This window comes from Myotis davidii, unplaced genomic scaffold, assembly GCF_000327345.1.
Source record: "Myotis davidii unplaced genomic scaffold, ASM32734v1 scaffold68, whole genome shotgun sequence".
NCBI classification, from domain to species: Eukaryota; Metazoa; Chordata; class Mammalia; order Chiroptera; family Vespertilionidae; genus Myotis; species Myotis davidii.
Window position 1 is genome coordinate 1,400,575 of NW_006300376.1, and position 19,359 is coordinate 1,419,933.

The window sequence follows — 19,359 nt, forward strand, 5'->3', positions numbered from 1 at the left end:
CTGGATTCTCTTGCTCAACATGTTTTAAGATACAGCCATGCTGTTGCATATATCAGTCATTTGCTTAAAAGACCAAATAAACAAAAATTCAGTTTTTTGAGAAAGTAGTTCTGATTACAAAGAATTTGTTGAGAAAACTGTGTTTTTCCATCCTTGAACTCTACTTCTGGTGCTGAAATGTGACACCACTGGCCAACACTCCCTTCCTGGGAGCACTTTGAGTCCTCAGGCTGAGGGGAAGGCCCGGGAAGGCACTGGGAGAGGCCGGCCACAGGGCGAGGGAATGGGAAGAAAAGTAAGCTCCCAATATGGGCACCAAGGTTCATTCCACATGAAGACACAAGGATGGATCTCCTTTTATACGGAGTGCAAAACTCAGCTGTAGAAAGCGGAGCTCTGGGTCCAGAGCAGCTGTGTGACCTGGGAGAGCTCTGTCACTCACCTGGGCCTCCGGTGTAAAAGTATGGGAGCGGACAGCTCAGCTCTGCATTCCCTGCTATGTCCCTCTGTCATCTCTGCTCCCTCACAGTCACCTCTCTTTGGTTCCCTTGCCCTTGTTTTCCCTGCAGGTATATTTCCTGTAGACACAACAGATGGGCAGGTTTTAACTGAACTTGCATAGGGGACTCCCGAGAAAACAGGCACCTCCTTACTACCTTCCAACTGCATGTCTCTCCACACACCCTCCAGCACCTGTAAGTGCCCTGCAGTCGAGACTGAATTAGCCATTGCTCCAGCTTTGGAAATTTTAAATAAATTTAACTATAAAAGAAATATAAACAATAAAACACCAATGTAAGTATAAATACAATAAATATGCCATGCTAGTCAAAATAATTAAAGAATAAATAAAACCATCTAGGTTGTTTGGCAAATAGATGAAAAAGTAACTTACCCATAACCCACAGGGTGATGGGGGTCAACCCCTGAGGGCTCCCAGTATGTGAGAGGGGGCAGGCTGGGCTGAGGGACACCCCCCCCCCCCCCCCACACCCACACACACACTTTTTCCCATGCATATTTCCCGGTAAGAATAGCGCCACAATAATCTCGCAGATAGCAGTGAATGTGGAGGGCATACAAAACGGGCTTGTGCTACCTCCTGTTAGAGATGTTTATTACCGCCAACATAGAAGTGGTATAAGTAACACTGTGGTGAGCATCCTAATGCATAAAGCTCTTGTTGAATTTTCGGTTTTTCTCGAAGCCAGAGTTCCGGAAGTGAATCTGAAGACTTTGGCTGTGACACATGTCGCTAAATTGTCTTTCACAAGAGCCGTGCACCCACTGTACTGTGGCGGCCTATCGTGAACATTCACGGTGGCATCTTCCGCTTTGGGGAGAAGCCTCGCTGCCAGGTGTACTCTTTCAGCCGGGCGCCGAGGTTGGCGTTCTAATTCTGCTGCTGGCTTGCTCTCTGGAAGAGAGATACGGTTTCCAGGCCTTCGCCAGCCACTTGGGCAACATAACCTGCCCGCCTCATCCCCTCCGGTGCTGGCTGCTTATGTTCCGAAACTCTAACGTACAGTGGATGGGTTGCTATCATTTTCTTTCTTCACAGGGTCTGAGTTTCACTTGCAGATGAGATGAATGTTTTTAAACAATCAAGTGTCCAGATGAACCTCTCACTACAAATTGTATAGATACTCGATTTCTTTTGTTTTTCTACTGTTCACCTGGTCTTCTTCACAAACTCACACCTGCTGCCTAAAGCTAAAAATCAACTTTTCTTCCTGTCTTGTGGGGTTGCTTTAAATAGCCCTTTAGGTGATTTGCAATCTTCCAGGGAGCAAGCCCTCCCCCCTGCTTTTTCTCCCTAAGACGGTGTCCCCTGTCTGGGGGTCAGTGCGGAAAGATGTGCTCCTGGAGGTAGCCCTCAGGCCAGAGCCCCGCCCCGCTGGTCTCGGGAAAGGCGTCCCTGCTGCCCACAGCAGGCATTTCACTGCGACTGTAACTCTGGTCTCCACATTTGCCCAGAGCCAGTGGCGGTGCCTGGTTGACAGGGCCCCTCTTCAGCTCTTCCTGGCTGCTGACCCAGGACTCTCTTCCCAGTCCTCAGAGAGCCACAGGCCCAGGGGGCCACCCCAACCCTCTGCTGAGTGGTCTGTCACCTTGCGCCGCCATGGTGACCTCTAGCTTCTGGGTTCGCTCCCACATCACAGGGGATTAAACCTTAGGCCCTGGCTGGTTTGGCTCAGTGGATAGAGCACCTGCCGGCAGACTGAAGCGTCCCAGGTTTGATTCCGGTCAAGGGCAGGTACCTCGGTTGCAGGCTCGATCCCCCAGCCCCAGTTGGAGCTGGGAGGCAACCAATCGATGTGTCTCTCTCACATTGATGTTTCTCTCTCTGTCTCTCCCCCTCCCTTCCACTCTCTCTAAAAATCCATGGAAAATATCCTCGGGTGAGGATTGAAAACAAAAATAAAAACCTTAGGGCCTCGCTTTTCCTTCTGAGGTGAACAGGTTGACGTGGCCACCCAGAGCGCTGCAGAAGCAGTGTCAGAGCGCGGCGGAGTACCACATCCAAACAGGCTGGGGGCAGAACGTGCCTTCCTCCCCTAGAGTTATCCTCACTCCTCAGGCCCCGCCCTGCCCCAGCTCAGAGATCTGGGAACTGGGACGTAAAACTGAGGTCTGGTTTTCTCTGCTTCTCTCTCACTCCGTTTTTCCTTCTCCCATCATATTCAAGGACGAGGAAAGCAAGGAGATTTGTTATTTCTACTCCCCCCTTCACCTCAGCCCTCAGGTAGCTCGCCTCCTGGCTTCACTCTCATGGGCTAAAGCAGAATTCTCTCTCTGTACTACAAAGCTCTGTGAACTGGGTTTTCTAAGCTCTGCATTTGAAAAGGACAGAATAAAGGATTTTAAAAACTCAAAGTAATAGTCTGGCTTGTAATGCTATTTTTAAAAAATATATATCTTCATTGATTTCAGAGGACGGGAGTGGGAAAGGGAGATAGAAACATCAATGATGAGAGAGAATCATTGATCGGCTGCCTCCTGCACGCCCCCTACTGGGGATCGAGCCCGCAACCCAGGCATATGCCTTTGACCGGAATCAAACCTGGGACCCTTCAGTCCACCGGCCAACACTCTATCCACTGAGCCAAACCAGCCAGGGCTTGTAATGCTATCATATTGGTGTATAAGCTAGGAAAAATAGGCAAAAATGAAAATTGTTGTATTAGAAAGGTGGAATTACAGATGATTCTTTCCCCTCAGATTTTTCTATAGCATTATCTTAAAAAAGAAAGTCAATGTTAATCTATATATATAAAAGCCCAAGTGTCCATCCAACTGGTTGCTATGATGTGCAATGACCACCAGGGGGCAGACGCTCAACACAGGAGCTACCATGATGCACTGGCCATTTAAAAATAAACTGCACTGCAGACTGGCACTGACAAACCAACTCTTGGCTTCCCCCAAGTGGGACACAGGTCCCGCCACCACCCCAGAGTGACACCCCACCAAATCGCAGCCAACGCTGCCAAGACCCCATGGCACAAAATGTGGCCCAAAGCCCAGAAATGATTGCCGTGGGCGCCGGTTAATGACATCAGGTAGCAACACCCGACAACTAGCCTCCTCTCCCTAGCAACTAGCCTCCTTGGAGTTTCTTCAGCCCAGGAACCAGACTTCCTTTATAGCCAGGTGCAAACATTTTACAGTTTAACCAAATGTTTGTGAAGCGTTTTTCCATGCCTCATCTCATTTGATCCTCACAGAAGTCCTGGAGTAGGTAGATAGGAGACTCGGTAGAATCCTATTTTCTTTTCATTAGCAAGGCACGAATAAGTATATTAAAATATTTCTTCTAATTAATTTCCTCCTTTCAATGTTCACGAAACCGTGGACCAGGCCACTAGTGTTTTAAAAATGTTGTATTTGAAATAAAGCAACTACCCCTCACCTGTGGCCCACATGCTGCCTACCACACATGTATGAGATATTCCATTGGGTGCTTGTGTTAGAACCTGAACAGCCAGTCCAGCCCTCCCAAGAGGGAAAACTCAGCTACAGTCCCAGGGCCACTCTGATCACAGGCTCCCTGCTGGTGGTGGAAGCCTGGATTCCTCTGGGCTGAGAGAGGGGTGCGGAGTGTGCACTGCTCCAGGCTCAGCTGCTCTGGCTTCTAGGGTATCTCCAAGGGGGTTGGGGAAGAATGTATTGCTCCCTTGGACCTGATAGCCTCAACCCCACTTCTGAAATACAGATAATCTGGACCCACTGCCCCTCCCCACCAGCCTGGCTTTGCCCAGTGTGTATAAAAGAATCCACTGATCTTGCCCACTTCCAGGTTCTGAGGAGACCTTGCTTTCCATTGCAGAGAGCTCGGGGTGGGCAAGGAGTAGCCCATAGCACTGCTGGCAAGAACTGGCTTCCTCCTTTTGACATTCAGTGTGGACAGGCTGGGAGCTTGCTGGTCCCTGTGGGGAGCAGGCCATAAAGAGCTCACAGTCAGTTCAAGGGGCACAGCCCCTTCCTGCACACCCAGCCCTCCCCTCCCCACAACTCCCCGCAGCCCCTGGAGGCTCTGCTCTGAATCACAGGCCGCTGCCAATTACAAAAGGACTCTTAACTCTGTTTCGCAGCTCCTTGATTGATCGCACTGGTGAGTGAAATTATAAGCCTTAATGATCACGTTAATTTCTGGGGAAAGGAAAGGGTCAGAAGAGGTTCTCAATCATAAGCACCACAATCAGCTGGGTGAGTTCAATGACAGGCCAGAGCAGCGAGAGAAGGAAAGAATTAACTTCTTTAAAGGTCACCAGGGAGCAGGGGGAGAGCAAGCAGACATGAGGGATGAGGGGCACAGGCGATCCTGGAGCCTGCACACAGGGTAGCCTGCTTATCCTCGGTGCATCCTGGAGGCATCTTGGGGCTTTCAAATACTGACGTCTGGGCCCCGCCTCAGAGACACCGCAATGGGTCTGGGACGCAGCCTCCGCACTGAGAGTTGTGGAAGCTCCTCAGGTGACTGTATGTGCAGCTCAAGCGGTTGAGCACCTTGACTAGATGAAAGGATGTAGGGGCAAGAAGTCAGGGCTCTGCACACTTGGAAATGCGTGTAATCTGATTTGTTCTTGCCACCAAGGAGACTTTGTTCTCATGGTTGGCTGGTCCCACTTAAAGATGATGATGATGAGAAGAGAAAGAGAGAAATTAGGCATCACTGAGCCCAGTGCTCCTTTGCACAGATGAAAACACTGAGGTGCAGAGAGATGAACTGACTTATCACAGTGATCATAGGTAGGGCCCCAGCCTCTTCACCCTGGCCAGTGCTCCTCCCACTGGGCTCATCACTCTGCCAGGGCGAAGATGTCCTAGATGACACTCGGGGGGACAGGAGCAGGAGCCGTTCTCCAGCTTTCAGTGTCCTGGGACATAACGATCCACAGTTATTGAGATACCAGGGCACAATAAAGCCACCCAGCTCCTCTGAGGGTCAAACCTATGACCCTACTCACGTTTCCCAGCAGAGCATTGCAACACTTTGGCACATCAGAAAGGTGCCCAGGCTATGTGGCAACATCCTGGCTTCCTCATCAGAGAGACTGCCCTCTGCACACTGCTGATGAGCTCAGTGGGCAGCTGAAAGCTCTGATGACCCTTCCTAACAGTCCAAATGCTGATCAGCAATATTTGGAGAAAAGAAAGTCATTTCTGGTTCCAAAATGAGCTTCAAAAATCCAGCAACATGATTTAAAAAACAAAATACATGAAAAATAAAATTGCTTCATGTTGACCAATGTCACCCCAATAAATTTAACAAAAAATATATAATCATCATTTATGGTAAAGATACTAGGGCTATTCAGTTAAAGTTATCGTCCTTCAATTTCTGTAAGTGATTATAAAAATTTTATTGTAAAATGAGTGGGTTGAGATTCTTAGAGCAGCATCTTAGCAGAAGGAAGTGCCTGCCAACTGCTTCTACATTTTCATTTATCTCTTCACTGTGACGTGGGCACTCCCAAAAGTTCACAGAAGTGGCCTGGACTGAACAATTTGGGGAACCGAGTTCTAACCATGGATTCAGTGTGAGAACTACTTACCCAGTCCAGTAAGCATTGTAGCAGAGGCATATTCATAGTAGAAACATATGCATCCTCTGTATTTTTCTAACAGCCTCTGAAGTGTTCATCAAGCCTGTGTCTGATTAAGCACTTTTAAATTCTGAGCAATGAAATGGTTCCTCTCATACCCTCTTGGCAGGAGTGCAAATTGATGCAACCCTTTTGGAGAGCCATTTGGCCATATGTATAAAAATTAAAAACACAGCCCTGACTGGTTTGGCTCAGTGGATGGAGCGTCGGCCTGCGGACGGAAGGGTCCCAGGTTCGATTCCGGTCAGGGGCACGTACCTGGGTTGCAGGCACATCCCCAGTAGGGGGTGTGCAGGTGGCAGCTGATCAATGTTTCTCTCTCATCGATGTTTCTAACTCTCTATCCCTCTCCCTTCCTCTCTGTAAAAAACCAATAAAATATATTTTAAAAAATTAAAACACAGCCCGGCCAATGTGGCTCAGCAGTTGAGCGTTGACCCCATGCGCCAAAAGGTCTCTGGCTCCATTCTCTGGTCAGGGCACATGCCCAGGTTGCCAGCTGTATCCCTGCTGGGGGCCATGCAGGAGGCAGCCGATTGATGTTTCTCTTTCATCAGTGTTTCCATCTCTCCCTCTCTCTTTCTGAAAATCGATAAAGATATATTTTTTAAAAATTAAAAAATGCATGTAATCTGTGACACAGAAATGCAAATACCCTCTCAAGACCACAGAAGTGTGTACTGAAGGGTGGTTCTTTACAGTTTAATTTATTAGTGAAACACTGCAAGCAACCTCAATCTATCAATAAATTAGTTGAGTACACTGTAGGTCATCCATAACATGAAATACTAGGGAGACGTGAAAAAGAACGAGTCATGGTCATATGTACTACCAGGAGAGACACTAACACACGAAAATAACTTGCAGAAAAATAGAAGCTTTTCATTTTTATATAAATGATGAAGAATGGCAGCCACAGAGGAGGTCTCTGGCCAATGGGTTCAGTTCTTGGATTCCTAAAGTGGATTATAAACTTTGAACTCTAAATGAAATAATCTAGGAGTCTCAATTCAGTTTCTGAACTCATCCTCTGTTCCTTTTCTTCCCTAGCATCAAAGAATAACTAAAAAGTAACTGAAAACAAATGTAAGACCCCATCCCTAGTTGTGCCAGGATGTAAATGACACCTTTGAAAAGCAATTCTTCCCGACTTGGGAAAACCATTTGTCCAAGGAGAAGCACTAATGACTGGTTTTTGACCACAGTAATCCCTTGGCTGGGTTCAGCTCCTCTCGTTTGTACATTCAAGTTACATATAGGAACTGTATGTCTTGAATTTATATATTCAAAGACCACTGTGGCACCCCCACCATACTGGCCTTAACATCCAGGCAAGCAGTGAGGTTCTTAAAATACCCAGGCTGCATCCGGCAGAAACTCCCAAACCTCAGGAGAGACAGCTATTGGGCTTTTAATTCTGGGTTTTTCAAATGCAGGCTATGCTTGATTCTTATTTGTAATGGTTGAGGTGCCCAAAGAAAAGGCAACTCCAGTGGGAACCAGTATTTGTGGTGTGTCCCAGGAAGCTTACTCCCTTTTAATTTTACTAAGAATATTTAAAATAGATGGAAGTGGATTATGATTGTGACAAATTTCATTATAGGTCAGTGGTAGTCCCCCTTCCCCTCCTTCGTGAGAGGAGTCCACGTCCCTGCCCACTTGAGGTTGGGTTTGGCCGTGTGTCTGGCTTTGGCCAGTGGAAAGTGACCAGTGTGACATGAACAGCAGCTTTAAATGAGTGTGCCTGGATTGGCTCGGCCTCTTGCACTTCTGCATTCTGGCAGGCACAGATGTTGCTTTAGGGAAGCTGTCAGTCAAGAATGACAAAACACTGGAGCACACTTGAACCCAAACCGCAACCTGGAGCCAGGCCCGGCTGAGACTCTGGAGGCTCCCGTAAGCAAGAAATACAAATGTGTTGTTGCATTCCCAGCACGTTGAAGCAAAACTTGACTAACATGGGTGAACAGCCTTGGATCCATCACCCAGCTTTACCAAATCTTGTCATTGATCTCATTTGTGTTTCTGGTCTTTTACTATCTTATAAAATAAGCCATTTGAGGGTTCTCTTGGTACCCTTCCCCAATCCCACCCATCCCCAGAGGTAACCACTCTCATGCAGTTAGTGTTATACTCATGTTCGTTTCAAACATTTGCTATATATTTATATATCTACTAGAGGCCCGATGCACGAAACTGGTGCAAGAGTAGGCCTCCCTTCCCCCAGCTGCCGGCACCTGCTACCCTCTGGCACCGGGACGCAGGCTTCCCTCGCAGCCCGGGCTTCATCCAGAAGGTCACCCAGAAGGATGTCTGGTCTAATTAGCACATTACGCTTTTATTATTATAGATAAACATGATCTATTTATAGAAATACCAACCTGCATGTATCCTCTGCAATTCACTTCTCACCCACCCAAAACACTGTATTTTAGATTTACCCTTGTTGACATGTTGGCTCTAGTCTATTCACTTTAACTACTGTAACACTCTCTATATATACTGCAATCTAGCTCTTCTCCGTTGGTGGGCATTTAGTGGTTAAATATGAATAGTATTGCAAGGAACATACTTGCACACATCTTTGAGTTCCCAGCTTTTCGTTAAGACTAACTTCTCTGTGGAATCAGTAGACAAGAGGTACATGGCTGACTGAACTTCCACACATGCACTCTGCAAGGTCAGTGTAGCCAACAGTTGCTCGTGCCTCTGCCCCAGACTCTCGCTGGAGCTGCTCCCCAGCAGGAACCCAGAGTGTCCGTGGCCTTGGCACTTCTGACTTCCACTACCAACCTCTGGCTGTGGGGCCAGTGCCCTGAGATTTCCTGGTAACATCTGAATGCACTTCCTACTGCTCCTTCGACATCTTACTCCCCAGTAAAGTTCTTCACACTTTATCTTTTGATCATTAAATGATTTTAAGTTCCTGGTTAGGATTGAGATGTTGGCAAGAGAGTTAGAAACAGAGGAGTAAGTGAGTGAAGACTCTGTTAATCGTCCTCTTTCTTCCTCACACAGCAATTTTCCTAACAGATGCAATTATATTTGAGAGCTGCAGAGAATGGAATCTTGTTTTATTTCTTTATTCATCACTTTACAAATGGGATTCACTGTAAAAAGGAAATTGCCTTTGTAGTTCAGTTCTTCAGGCTGGAGTGCTCTGAGCTTCAGTTTCTACACCAGCTGCCGCCACCACCTTGTATCTGGTGGGTGAGAACCAGCCAGGGAAGGAGGCTAAGGAACCAGGCAGAGTTCAAATTCATTTAGATTCAATATATTTTTATTCTTTGTAAATACAATGAAGTACAACCTTTTAACTTCACAAATCAGTTAATTCACTTTGTACAAGAAAAGTTTTACTCAACCTATGATAGTCCAAGTGCTGAATAGTTTTCCTCAGTGCTAGAAACTACTAAATCAAAATGTGAAAAGTACAGCAGCTATTTTAAAATGTTTGTTTCTACATCTTCATAAGTATAGTTTCATACCAAAGGAGCAGCTTACAATGTAGAATGGGGTGTGTGGTGGTGGTGGTGGTGGTGGTATGTGTGTATGTGTGCATGCACACACACATTCAAGGCTTTACTAGAAACCAGTTTTCTGAAAGGCATTTAAGAGTCTCAGACTGTTAGCAGTGGATCAATCGAGAAACCTCTTAGTGCTCATCTCTTTGAAGTTCCATTCAATATCACATCTGTGTTGGCTTCCTGTCTGATGTGACTCACTGAAACATGAGCTTGGACCCTCATTGCCTTTAGTTTCAGCACTATTTTAATGGGACAGCAATCTGCCTCAATCTTTCACCTCCGCTTTATTTGGTTTTGCTGTTTTTAGTCTCCCTCCCTCAACTTTTGTTCTTTTAGTAAAGCACTTCTATTTTTGAGATGTTATCCAAACTGAAGTTCTGGTGAGAATTTCATTTTCGTCCACCAATCCTTTGACAAGGTTGCCTGGCCTATGGTATTAAAAAGAAGAAGAAAAGAAAGAAAGGAAAAAAAGATAGAGAAAAAGCAAATCTCACAGCATAATCTACCTTTCACTTATTAACTCAGTTCTGAAGGCCACTTAATGATGTATTACAATAGATGGGAAAATTTTGATAAAACTTTTTATTTTAAACCTAACCATTGTTTTTACAAGAAAGTCTAGTTCATAAGATAGTTCTCAAGGTTGCTGCATGGTGTTATACACAGAGCTCTATTTGGTTACCCCACTTTATACACTAAAAACGAAAAGGAAGTTCTGCTCGTGTTTCAGTGTTTGATGGTTCAGGCGGATCTTCCAGGTGAGAGGCAGAGTGGTACGGCCAGTGGCAACCCTCCATGTGTGCCCTCCCGGGGCGTGGCAGCAGCGAGTTCTCTGCTCAGGCGGTCCTTCTGGGCTGCCCTGCCCTGGATGAGGCAGCAGCAGGTCAAAGCTACTGGAACTGTTGTGTCCATGGATGTTTTCTCCGGAAGGCTCCACACCCCCAGATATTTGCTTCCCGAAGTGTTGGTTAGTTGAAGCGTGTTCTCCCTGGATGGAAGTTCATCAGAGACTATCCCATACTGGAAAGTGGGAACTTGAAGAGCTTAGATATCGCTGGATTTGTACATATCTGAAAGCAGTCTTGTGATTGGCACATTGCCGATGGTTTTTTTGAAAAACACTTCTTCTATGGTCGATGGGCTAATAGAACGTAAAGCTGGCAAAAGCAGCAGGAGCTTTCCAAAGCGACAGGGTTGGGTGGGATATCTGGAACAGGAGGAGCCGTGAAAGCAAGGTCAGATCCATTACCGCTGGGAATTACAGCTCATACTTCAGCACACACCATCTCCAGCATGGTTTCCTGACTGGGCCTCATGAATAACACACTGCCCCTGCAGCCGAGTCTGGGACTCGGGCCCTAATACGGTCCTGGTTCTACAGCCAGAAGTGTCCAGGCCTGGAGAACACACGGTGTCACAATCACATGGTGCCTGTCTCGACATTAGCAAAGGGGTTGCATTTGGTTTGGAGGGGGAAAAGTGAAGAAACAAGGTACTAAGCTTAGGCTAGTCAACAAATATAAGGGTGCTAGTGCAGTAGCTAGCGGTAGTATCCATGTTTTCTGACTGTCAAGGTTTCTTCCTTTGCAAGGCAATTTCCCTCAAATAAAATGGATTCCTTTTCTAGGAAATTCTCCAAATTATTATTCAGGCATTATACTTAGTCACTTTCAGGAATAATTCCATCCTTATTACACTGCAAATTGAAGGCTAAGTTCTGTTGGGTGGCAGTGCCACCCAACTTTCATGTCAATGAAATTGACATATAATTAAAGATGTGGGAAATTGCTTAACAATTTCCTCTCTTAATGTCCAACATACATCTGTGTTCAGATGTGCACGCTTCATTTCCTACTGCCTTCAGATGCCTATAAGCCATCTCCTCACAGTAGCCCTGATGCTTCTTTAGTCAGTTGCTTGGAATCAGGTATCCATACACTCCCCAGGGAGGGCTCCTTCCACTGAAACAAACCACCTAAAAGACTGAGGTCTGGGGTCACATATCTGTGACTGAGCCAGGCTCTACCACTAGCCACAAAGTGCTGGGAACTGACGGACATCAAAATTCCTTCCCAAGAGTCAGGTGGCTGAACACTGAGTTTAACTGCCCAGTAACCCCACCCTGCACGTAAAATCCAGGACAGCAACCATCCCTCTTGTCTCCTGGCTTTGAGACGTGAAAGCCCCTCTCTTCAACCTGATACGAGACTGATCATTCATTCTGGGCCTCTGAGAGCCTCACTTGGTTCTTTGACTACCCAGCTTCCTGGGCACCCATGGATGGGGATCACCGCCCCACACTGACTAACGCAGTATGGAAACGGCGAAGCTTACCTGCATTTTCTTAAAGGCCTACATCCCACCCCTTGCTCTCCTTGCTAAAAGCTTCTCCTACGTTTCTTGGAAAGAAATCCCAAGACCCAGGTCTCCCTTTCACCTTGGCCACTTATTCTTGTTAATAACTTTGTTTCCCATCCCAGGATCGGGCAGAGGAGAGAGAAGCCTGCAATAGGTGGACACAGCTGAGCCTCTACCACGTCTGCTGCATTGACCTAATGGGCTAGAACGGTGGTTCTCAACCTTCTGGCCCTTTAAATACAGTTCCTCATGTGGTGACCCAACCATAAAATTATTTTCGTTGCTACTTCATAACTGTAATGTTGCTACTGTTATGAATCGTAATGTAAATATCTGATATGCAGGATGGTCTTAGGCGACCCCTGTGAAAGGGTCGTTCGACCCCCAAAGGGTCATGACCCACAGGTTGAGAACTGCTGGGCTAAAAGGTTCCAGTGTGAGGAACCACTGGGGGGAAGTGATTACTTTGAAAAAGGATGGATTTTGGAGAATCCATAGACAATTCTTGAGTTTTGGTAAATAAATAATATACTCACCTTCTCACCCACTTATTTTATTCTCTAGTTAAGAAGGGGTCAGTTAGTCAGTCAACAAGAATTGTCTATTATATGTGAAGTATGGTACTACCGAGAAATAATAACAAAGTGTGTATATGTGTATATGTGCATGTGTGAGAGAGACACAGAGAGAGCATATGTCTGACTGCTCAAAATTAATATTTTAGAATAGCTATGACCCTGGTATCATCCATTAGTAAAAATAACTGGAAGTTTTTACTCAGGTGTAAGTGTTTTGAGCCTGTCAGAGATCCATGTATTTGATCTTCAGTGATAACATATGGTTTGTGTGAAACGCCAATTCCATGCCTTCTCCTATATAACAGATAATTAGAGAAACAGCTCACACGGCTATAACAATGAGCTCAGTTTGCAATGTTGACTCTTAGTTTTTCACTGTGTTAACTTTTCATCTTGATTTCAGATTTTATTTTTCTAGACAGGAAAGTGCTCGAGGAGAATGATCCTGATTTGAAGGAGCTAAGAAATAAGGCAGTCAGTTTTGTCACATGCATGAGTCTAGATCTTAATATATTAAGTTATAGCTGTGGCAGATATCACGAAACAAGAATTCCATGTCAAAGCAGATGACTTCCTTCCATGAATAATTTCCTTGTTTTGAGGGTGAGGGAGAAGTAGTATACTTGCCATGTCTTTAAAATAGACTTTCGTTACTTTGTGGCTTAATTTCCTCAGGCTTCCTCTCTCTCAGATTCTCCTCAATCACCTCTCCGGCACCTCCCTCTACCAGCCCCTCTACCAGCTCAAAGGAGCACCTTCCTCCCTGCCATTCAAGGACACCAGCTCCTGCGTGTTCCCCTCCATCAAGCAGCCTTTCCAGATTCTCCCTCACCCCGCCTCCCGCAACTAGAATTTGTCTCTCCCACTCCCCACTTTGCTTTTCTCTCTTCTCTGGTCTGAATTGGAGTAATACTTCTACCTACTTCATGCACCAATAAGGGACAGTGTCTTGTTCTCTGGTGTCCCACAGTGCTCACCAGCAAAGGCTGGACTGAAATCATATTCTTCTTGGTTTGATGTTCTTTAAACCTTAATGGCTCTAAATGTCAGAGGTCAGTTCTAATATACAGATTAATTTTTAGTGGGGAAATTATGTACTGCTTCATTCAATAATTTTGAATAAATATTCAATGCCTATTATATACATATTGAAATTTAACGTGGATTTAAATTTTAAAATCATGGCACTTTAATTTAGAAAAACATATACACAGTGCACCAGCACACAACACAGTTTCAATGATATTCCATGGACAGGGAACAGTTTTATTCAATAGAATTCAGAAGAGGATTTGTAATAAAAATAAAAGATCCTAGCAGAAGTGGTATTACTCCAAATGGATACAGTATAAGGCAGGCATTAACAGTCGCCCTCCATCTGATTAAGTTATTCCAGCACAGTGCCTGTGGTGACATTGGGATGATAGAGACAGGCTTCCATCGGCTTCCCTTTAAGACCAGCTTTCTCATTCTCTCTCTCTTTGCCTCTTTCCTCCCTCCAGCCCTAAAATTCCCATTCTCTCTCCATAGCAATCATTTGGCTCTCATAACCGCACATAAATAAATAAATAGGCCAGCCAGCCTAGAGAATAAACGAGAATAGCAACTCTGTTCTAACCTCACGTCCACCACAGACCTAGCCAGCTCCACAGCTCTTTAAAGTCTTGCCTTTTCCCTCTGAAAATGAAAGCAGAAAGGTCTATACCTCCTGGAGGACTGCTCCATCGGTGGGCCAGGAGGAAGCCTGCTGAAGCCCCTGTGACTGAGAGTTTCTACAAGTAGACATAGCGGCCTCTGCCAATGGGCCCTGCTTGGCCAGACATAGCCTGGTGCGTGCAATGACTACAAGTAACTCAACAGCTATCCATCAGCAGTTATGATGGGGGTACAGACGGCCTCTCTAGAAAGTTCTCTGGTCCTTCTACTGGGGATTGGCATCCACAGAAAGGCACTTGCCTTTTTTTAAAGGGTGACTTCACTGCTCTCCACTGTATCAACTCTAACACGTGGCCTTCGTTTTTACCTTCCCCACATCTCGGTCCATTCATACAAATGTGTTCAGCTATTATGATGGGATAACTTGTTCAACCAGGTCAGCTGCAAGGCATCTGGCAATCTAATTGCTAATCTAATTTTATTTGCTCCTCTCATGCACCATGTGATATAGGTGAGCACATAATTCTAAGTAACTTTATTGGCTGGCAACAGAATAATTAGTCAGGAAGTTTGAACTGGCTTATTACCCCCTGCTCACACATTCACAACGGGAACAATATTCTTAAGGACACCTTCAGGGCAAGCAAGAGTCACCTGGTATGGATGTAGCTGTTGAGAGTTAGCTGAGCCTCGTCTTGAAGAGCTGCAATGGCAGCAGCATTCCGGAAACTTCTCAGTTCAGAACCACTGTGTGTAGGAACTAGAAATGAAGACCAGGAAACGGTGATAGACAGCACAGGAAATGCAGATGGGAAATCTCCCTGAAGTGAATAGCCAGCAGGAGAACGCACAAGTCCCCATGGCTATCAAAATGAGGCCAGACTAAGAGTCTCAGCACCCTTCAAAACTATCACTTGTTTTTGCAAAGGTAAATCTGGAATTTGAGGTGACTGAATTAGTGATGTGGCAAAAGTGGGGAAGGAGAAGAGGCAGGGGTTTGTGTCTACTTACCAGCTTTGAAAGTGACGATGCATTTCAGGCAGGCAAATTCAGTAGCATCTAACCGGAGTTGTCTAAACCGAGCCACCACCTCTTGTAAAGCCTGTATTTCAGATATAATCTTGTTCAGCTTCTGGGAATCTGTGTTGTCACCATTCATGCCTAGAATTAAAACATGGAATAAATGCTATCATATAAAGGCATTTTCATAATTTAATATTGATTTTTGACAAAATCCTGCATATCAATATCTATTCAATTGTCAGTCTAAGATATCTGATTCCATGTACACTGGCTATATTGTATGAAAGTTAATATAAAATCGTCTCTTGGATGATAACAAACACAGTAATTTGCATTTAAATAACAATGCAAGCAGTCATGAATACAACAAAACAACATTATTTGCATTTAAATATAGATTTATAAATGACAGGTATACTCCATTGTTCAGTGGGAATTTGTTATTCTTTACATGTTGTTCTTTTTTCAGTAATGTATTTTTATGGTAATTTCTACAACAAAGTCATTAAATTGTGCAATTCTTACCAGATACAGCCAGTAGAGTGTTAGCATCAACCGGAATGGCCCATTGTGCTATTCCTAGAACAAACAGTTCTCTCCAAGCATCTTCCAAAAGCATCAGCTGTCATACAATAGATGTATAATATAATATAGTGTGTAATTTATAAATTTATAAACAATTTCAATATGTAAATTTCTATTATTTTAAAAGTGTTTTAAATGCTTGTCTTGGTAATTTTTCCTCTGAATATTTTATCTTCCCCTTGTTTTCCTTTTTCAAAAGGTGCCTATAGATAAGCACAGGCATTTGAGAGTCAGCCATTCTAAGCTCCCAAAATTTGCTGCCCTTGGGAAAGGGTTTACCCTCTGGTCCTCCCATCTATTTGTTTCCGACCACCTAGAAACTTCTCCCAGAGACCCAGGCTCAATGAAATGCCACCAGCCGCTCAGCAGGTGAATACCCGGCCTATAAAATGCTGATATTATCAGGGTTGAAGATTCCAGAGTAAGCTTGCAGATCTGGGCCCCCATCGTCCTGGTGGGTATAGGGGGCTGGGCAGAGAGAGGGAGAGAGATCTCACTAATTCCCAAGAGGCATGCAGGGAAATCAGGGTGTAATTATGTTAATCGAGCTTTACTGAGTTTACCTCATCTCACTGACTGATTTTTCTGAGACTCATAAGTGGACAGCATCAAGGTGCTTGTCATTTTCATTCTAATAAATGTGCTTCTGAATATTTAAAATGAAAATCTGGCTCCTTTTCCAAATGAATATACCGGATTCCACTTCACTGCAGTTTGCTAGTTGTTGAAGGGTTTCCATCGAAGGGTTGAGTAGCAGACCGTAAGTAAATTTTGTTTGAATTAAAGAGTCTACAAATACTTGTTTTGAGAAAAAAAAATAGCCAATTCACACACACACACACACACACACACGGCAAATGATCAGAGCCAACCAGTTAACCTGGTCAAAGATAGAACTTAACCATCTTGAAAAATCTGTTTTTTGAAAAATCTATAAAAATTCAACCAATTCTGGATGATTTATATGGAAGGATTTCCTTTCAGAAGCTAAGAGCTAAATTGTAACCAAAATCAAAAGATTGAATTTTCAAAATGCTTTATTTTTATTACATTAAGTACAAAAAAGAATACTTAAAAAACGCAAGGTAAACAGTATCTAATTCTGGCCATGTCTGAAAGTCCAGGCCATGAAAAAAAGAACATTCCATGCTAGAAGATTAGATGTTTTTAGCACATTGCCAGGTCTTTCTGTAGGAAATGTACTTTATATTAAGGGGCCCTATTATTCTTTAATTAGGTATAAGATGAATTAAAGAAATAAATGCTTTGCTTTTAGAACTACTTATTAGCCTTTTGGGAAACTTGTCATTAATTCCCAAGAATGCACTGGTAACCGTCAAGGTTGTGAACACTTCATTCTCTTCCTTTCCCTTAAGTTTAGAAAAATTCTGTCAGAGGCCATTTCTGATGTTCCTAACAACAAAATTTCTGGGTTTTGGTACAACACAGTTTTTAGCAGCACAAACTTTTATTGCCTCAGAATATCATTTACAACCATAGAATTATGCACAATGCCCATCTGTTTACAAAATCTCTAAAAGACTTATTAAAGAATCTAGAGAGAACTTAGCCTGCAACACACCCTTTAATCTTATATGCTGATAAATTAGTGGCCCCAACTCTATCACAATGAAAAGCATAAAGCTCTGCATATAGAATAGTGAGACTAGCTCCAAAAATCTTCAGAGAATACTCTTCTATTTCTCTCAGTTCCAGTGTTAAGAAAGCACTGTTTTTAACAATTTTTAAAAAGTCTTTAAAAATTTGTGATTAATTTGAAGTGTCAATTAAACTAAAAAAATAAAATAAAATAATGCCCTTGTTTGCTTGTTTTTCGTAAACCAGATCTGAAGTTCCCAAAACAACGTAATTACATTTCTTAGTAAGGTCCGTTGCTAGATATTCTGAACCCATAGAAAGAAGCTAGTAAAGATAGATTCCTCGTTGCTGTTAAGAACTGATGCCTTGCCCTAGCCAGTTTGGCTCAGTGGATAGAGCCTGTGGACTAAAGGGTCCCAGGTTCGATTCTGGCCAAGGGCACATGCCCAGGTTGCAGGCTTGATCTCCTCAAGTAGGAGGCATGCAGAAGGCAGCCAATCAATGATTCTCTCTCATCATTGATGTTTCTATCTATCTCTCTCCCTTCCTCTCTGAAATCAACTATATATATGTAGAACTGATGCCTGACCTTGGCGATTTATCCAGGTAACCTACAGTTCCATAAGGCTGACTCCTGTTGCTTCTTCCCAGCTCCCTTCCCTCAAGACCTCTGGCCCTCTTGGTCATACCTGGTCTTGCAAAGACAGGGTGGAGAAAGCTGGTACGCTCTTCGCCCACTTGATGCTCATAAAGAGAAGCCTGGCCGCGGATTCACACACGGACTCTGTGGCCACTTCATAGAGATACATGGGGGCCCCATTCACCTCATGGGGGTACTGGGTGGGGAGACACAGAGAGACCAGGGAGTGAGGAAACCACAGCTTTGCAAGGAGAGACAGCTTTTTAGTTTTCTAATTAGAACAGAGAAGGAGATAGGAACTTGGATGTTCTGCTTAAATGGGCAGTTGCCATACGGGCATAAAAACCAAACATCCTATCTATAGAGTTCAGGAAATTGCTGGGAGAGACCCATTTCCACTCTGCGGGCCTGTTCCTTCCAGAGGGGCATCTGGCTTTTTATCCCCTACAGCAAATTTTCCTTGGGCTGAGCCAAGTGCCAGGCCTGTCTCCCAATTTAGATAAGAGCTGCTCACATTTGTGTACATAAAAATAGATGTGAAAAAAAGTACAAATTAATAGGCATCCCAAACACAAATATGCATGTGAGTATTTTTAGAAAGGATTAGTATATTATGGAAATATTTCAATTAGACATCTTAATCATTCACGGAGCATTCCCATTCATAACTGACAACATATTCATAACACTACTTTCCCAAGCCTATTATACACATCAAGGCTAAGGAAGCAATATTAAATATTGTGCGTGCATGTGTGCCCAGGTGTCTGCTTCCTTGCCGTGTGGGGCTGCAGCTGGCCCTCCTCTGGGGGAAACCCAGGTCCCTTCTTGGCCTGGAGTGGGAGCTGTGGGTAGGTACCGGCTGGACGCCTGAAGGGTAGTCCCTAGGTGGCAGCCTTTTGAGGTGGTTCTGGCTGCGTCCCTGCCAGTAGAGGGCCTGGTGTAGATCCATCCAGGAGGCTCAGAGGAGAGTGAGAGGAGACTGGCAAATGTCAGGTTCCCCAAACTGTCCAACCGGGCGAGTTCCACATTCCTCTCTTAGGTTAGAGACCCACGCTTTGCCCAAGAGAATAGACCCCGAATATTTGCAACTCAAGGACTCTCCTCCTCCTTCGAAAAACAAATGTCCACTCTTCTGACCTGCAGGGGCCCCCCTAGGCGGCCTGCTCAGCTCGGACTGGGGGCTCCGCACCGGGCCGTCTCCAAAGGTGCAGCCTCCCTTCCCCGCCCTACATCAAACCCGCTGAAAGGGCCTCTGTCGCGGGAGGTGGGGGTGGGGTGGG

The 19,359-nt window shown here is 44.7% G+C and overlaps 1 protein-coding gene across 1 annotated transcript in view; it reads right to left on the reverse strand.

Moving 5' to 3' along the window:
* Window positions 1-9,495: 9,495 nt before the first annotated feature.
* Window positions 9,496-19,359, reverse strand: part of NR2E1 (nuclear receptor subfamily 2 group E member 1) — a 19,188-nt gene continuing 9,324 nt past the window's right edge. The window contains exons 6-10 of the mRNA XM_006777245.2: window positions 18,126-18,272; window positions 15,778-15,874; window positions 15,241-15,390; window positions 14,884-14,989; window positions 9,496-10,844 (exon numbers count right to left, since the gene is read on the reverse strand). Of these exons, the coding sequence (XP_006777308.1) occupies window positions 10,682-10,844; window positions 14,884-14,989; window positions 15,241-15,390; window positions 15,778-15,874; window positions 18,126-18,272 (663 nt within the window). The 3' untranslated portion in view covers window positions 9,496-10,681. The remainder of the gene's footprint in view (window positions 10,845-14,883; window positions 14,990-15,240; window positions 15,391-15,777; window positions 15,875-18,125; window positions 18,273-19,359) is intronic.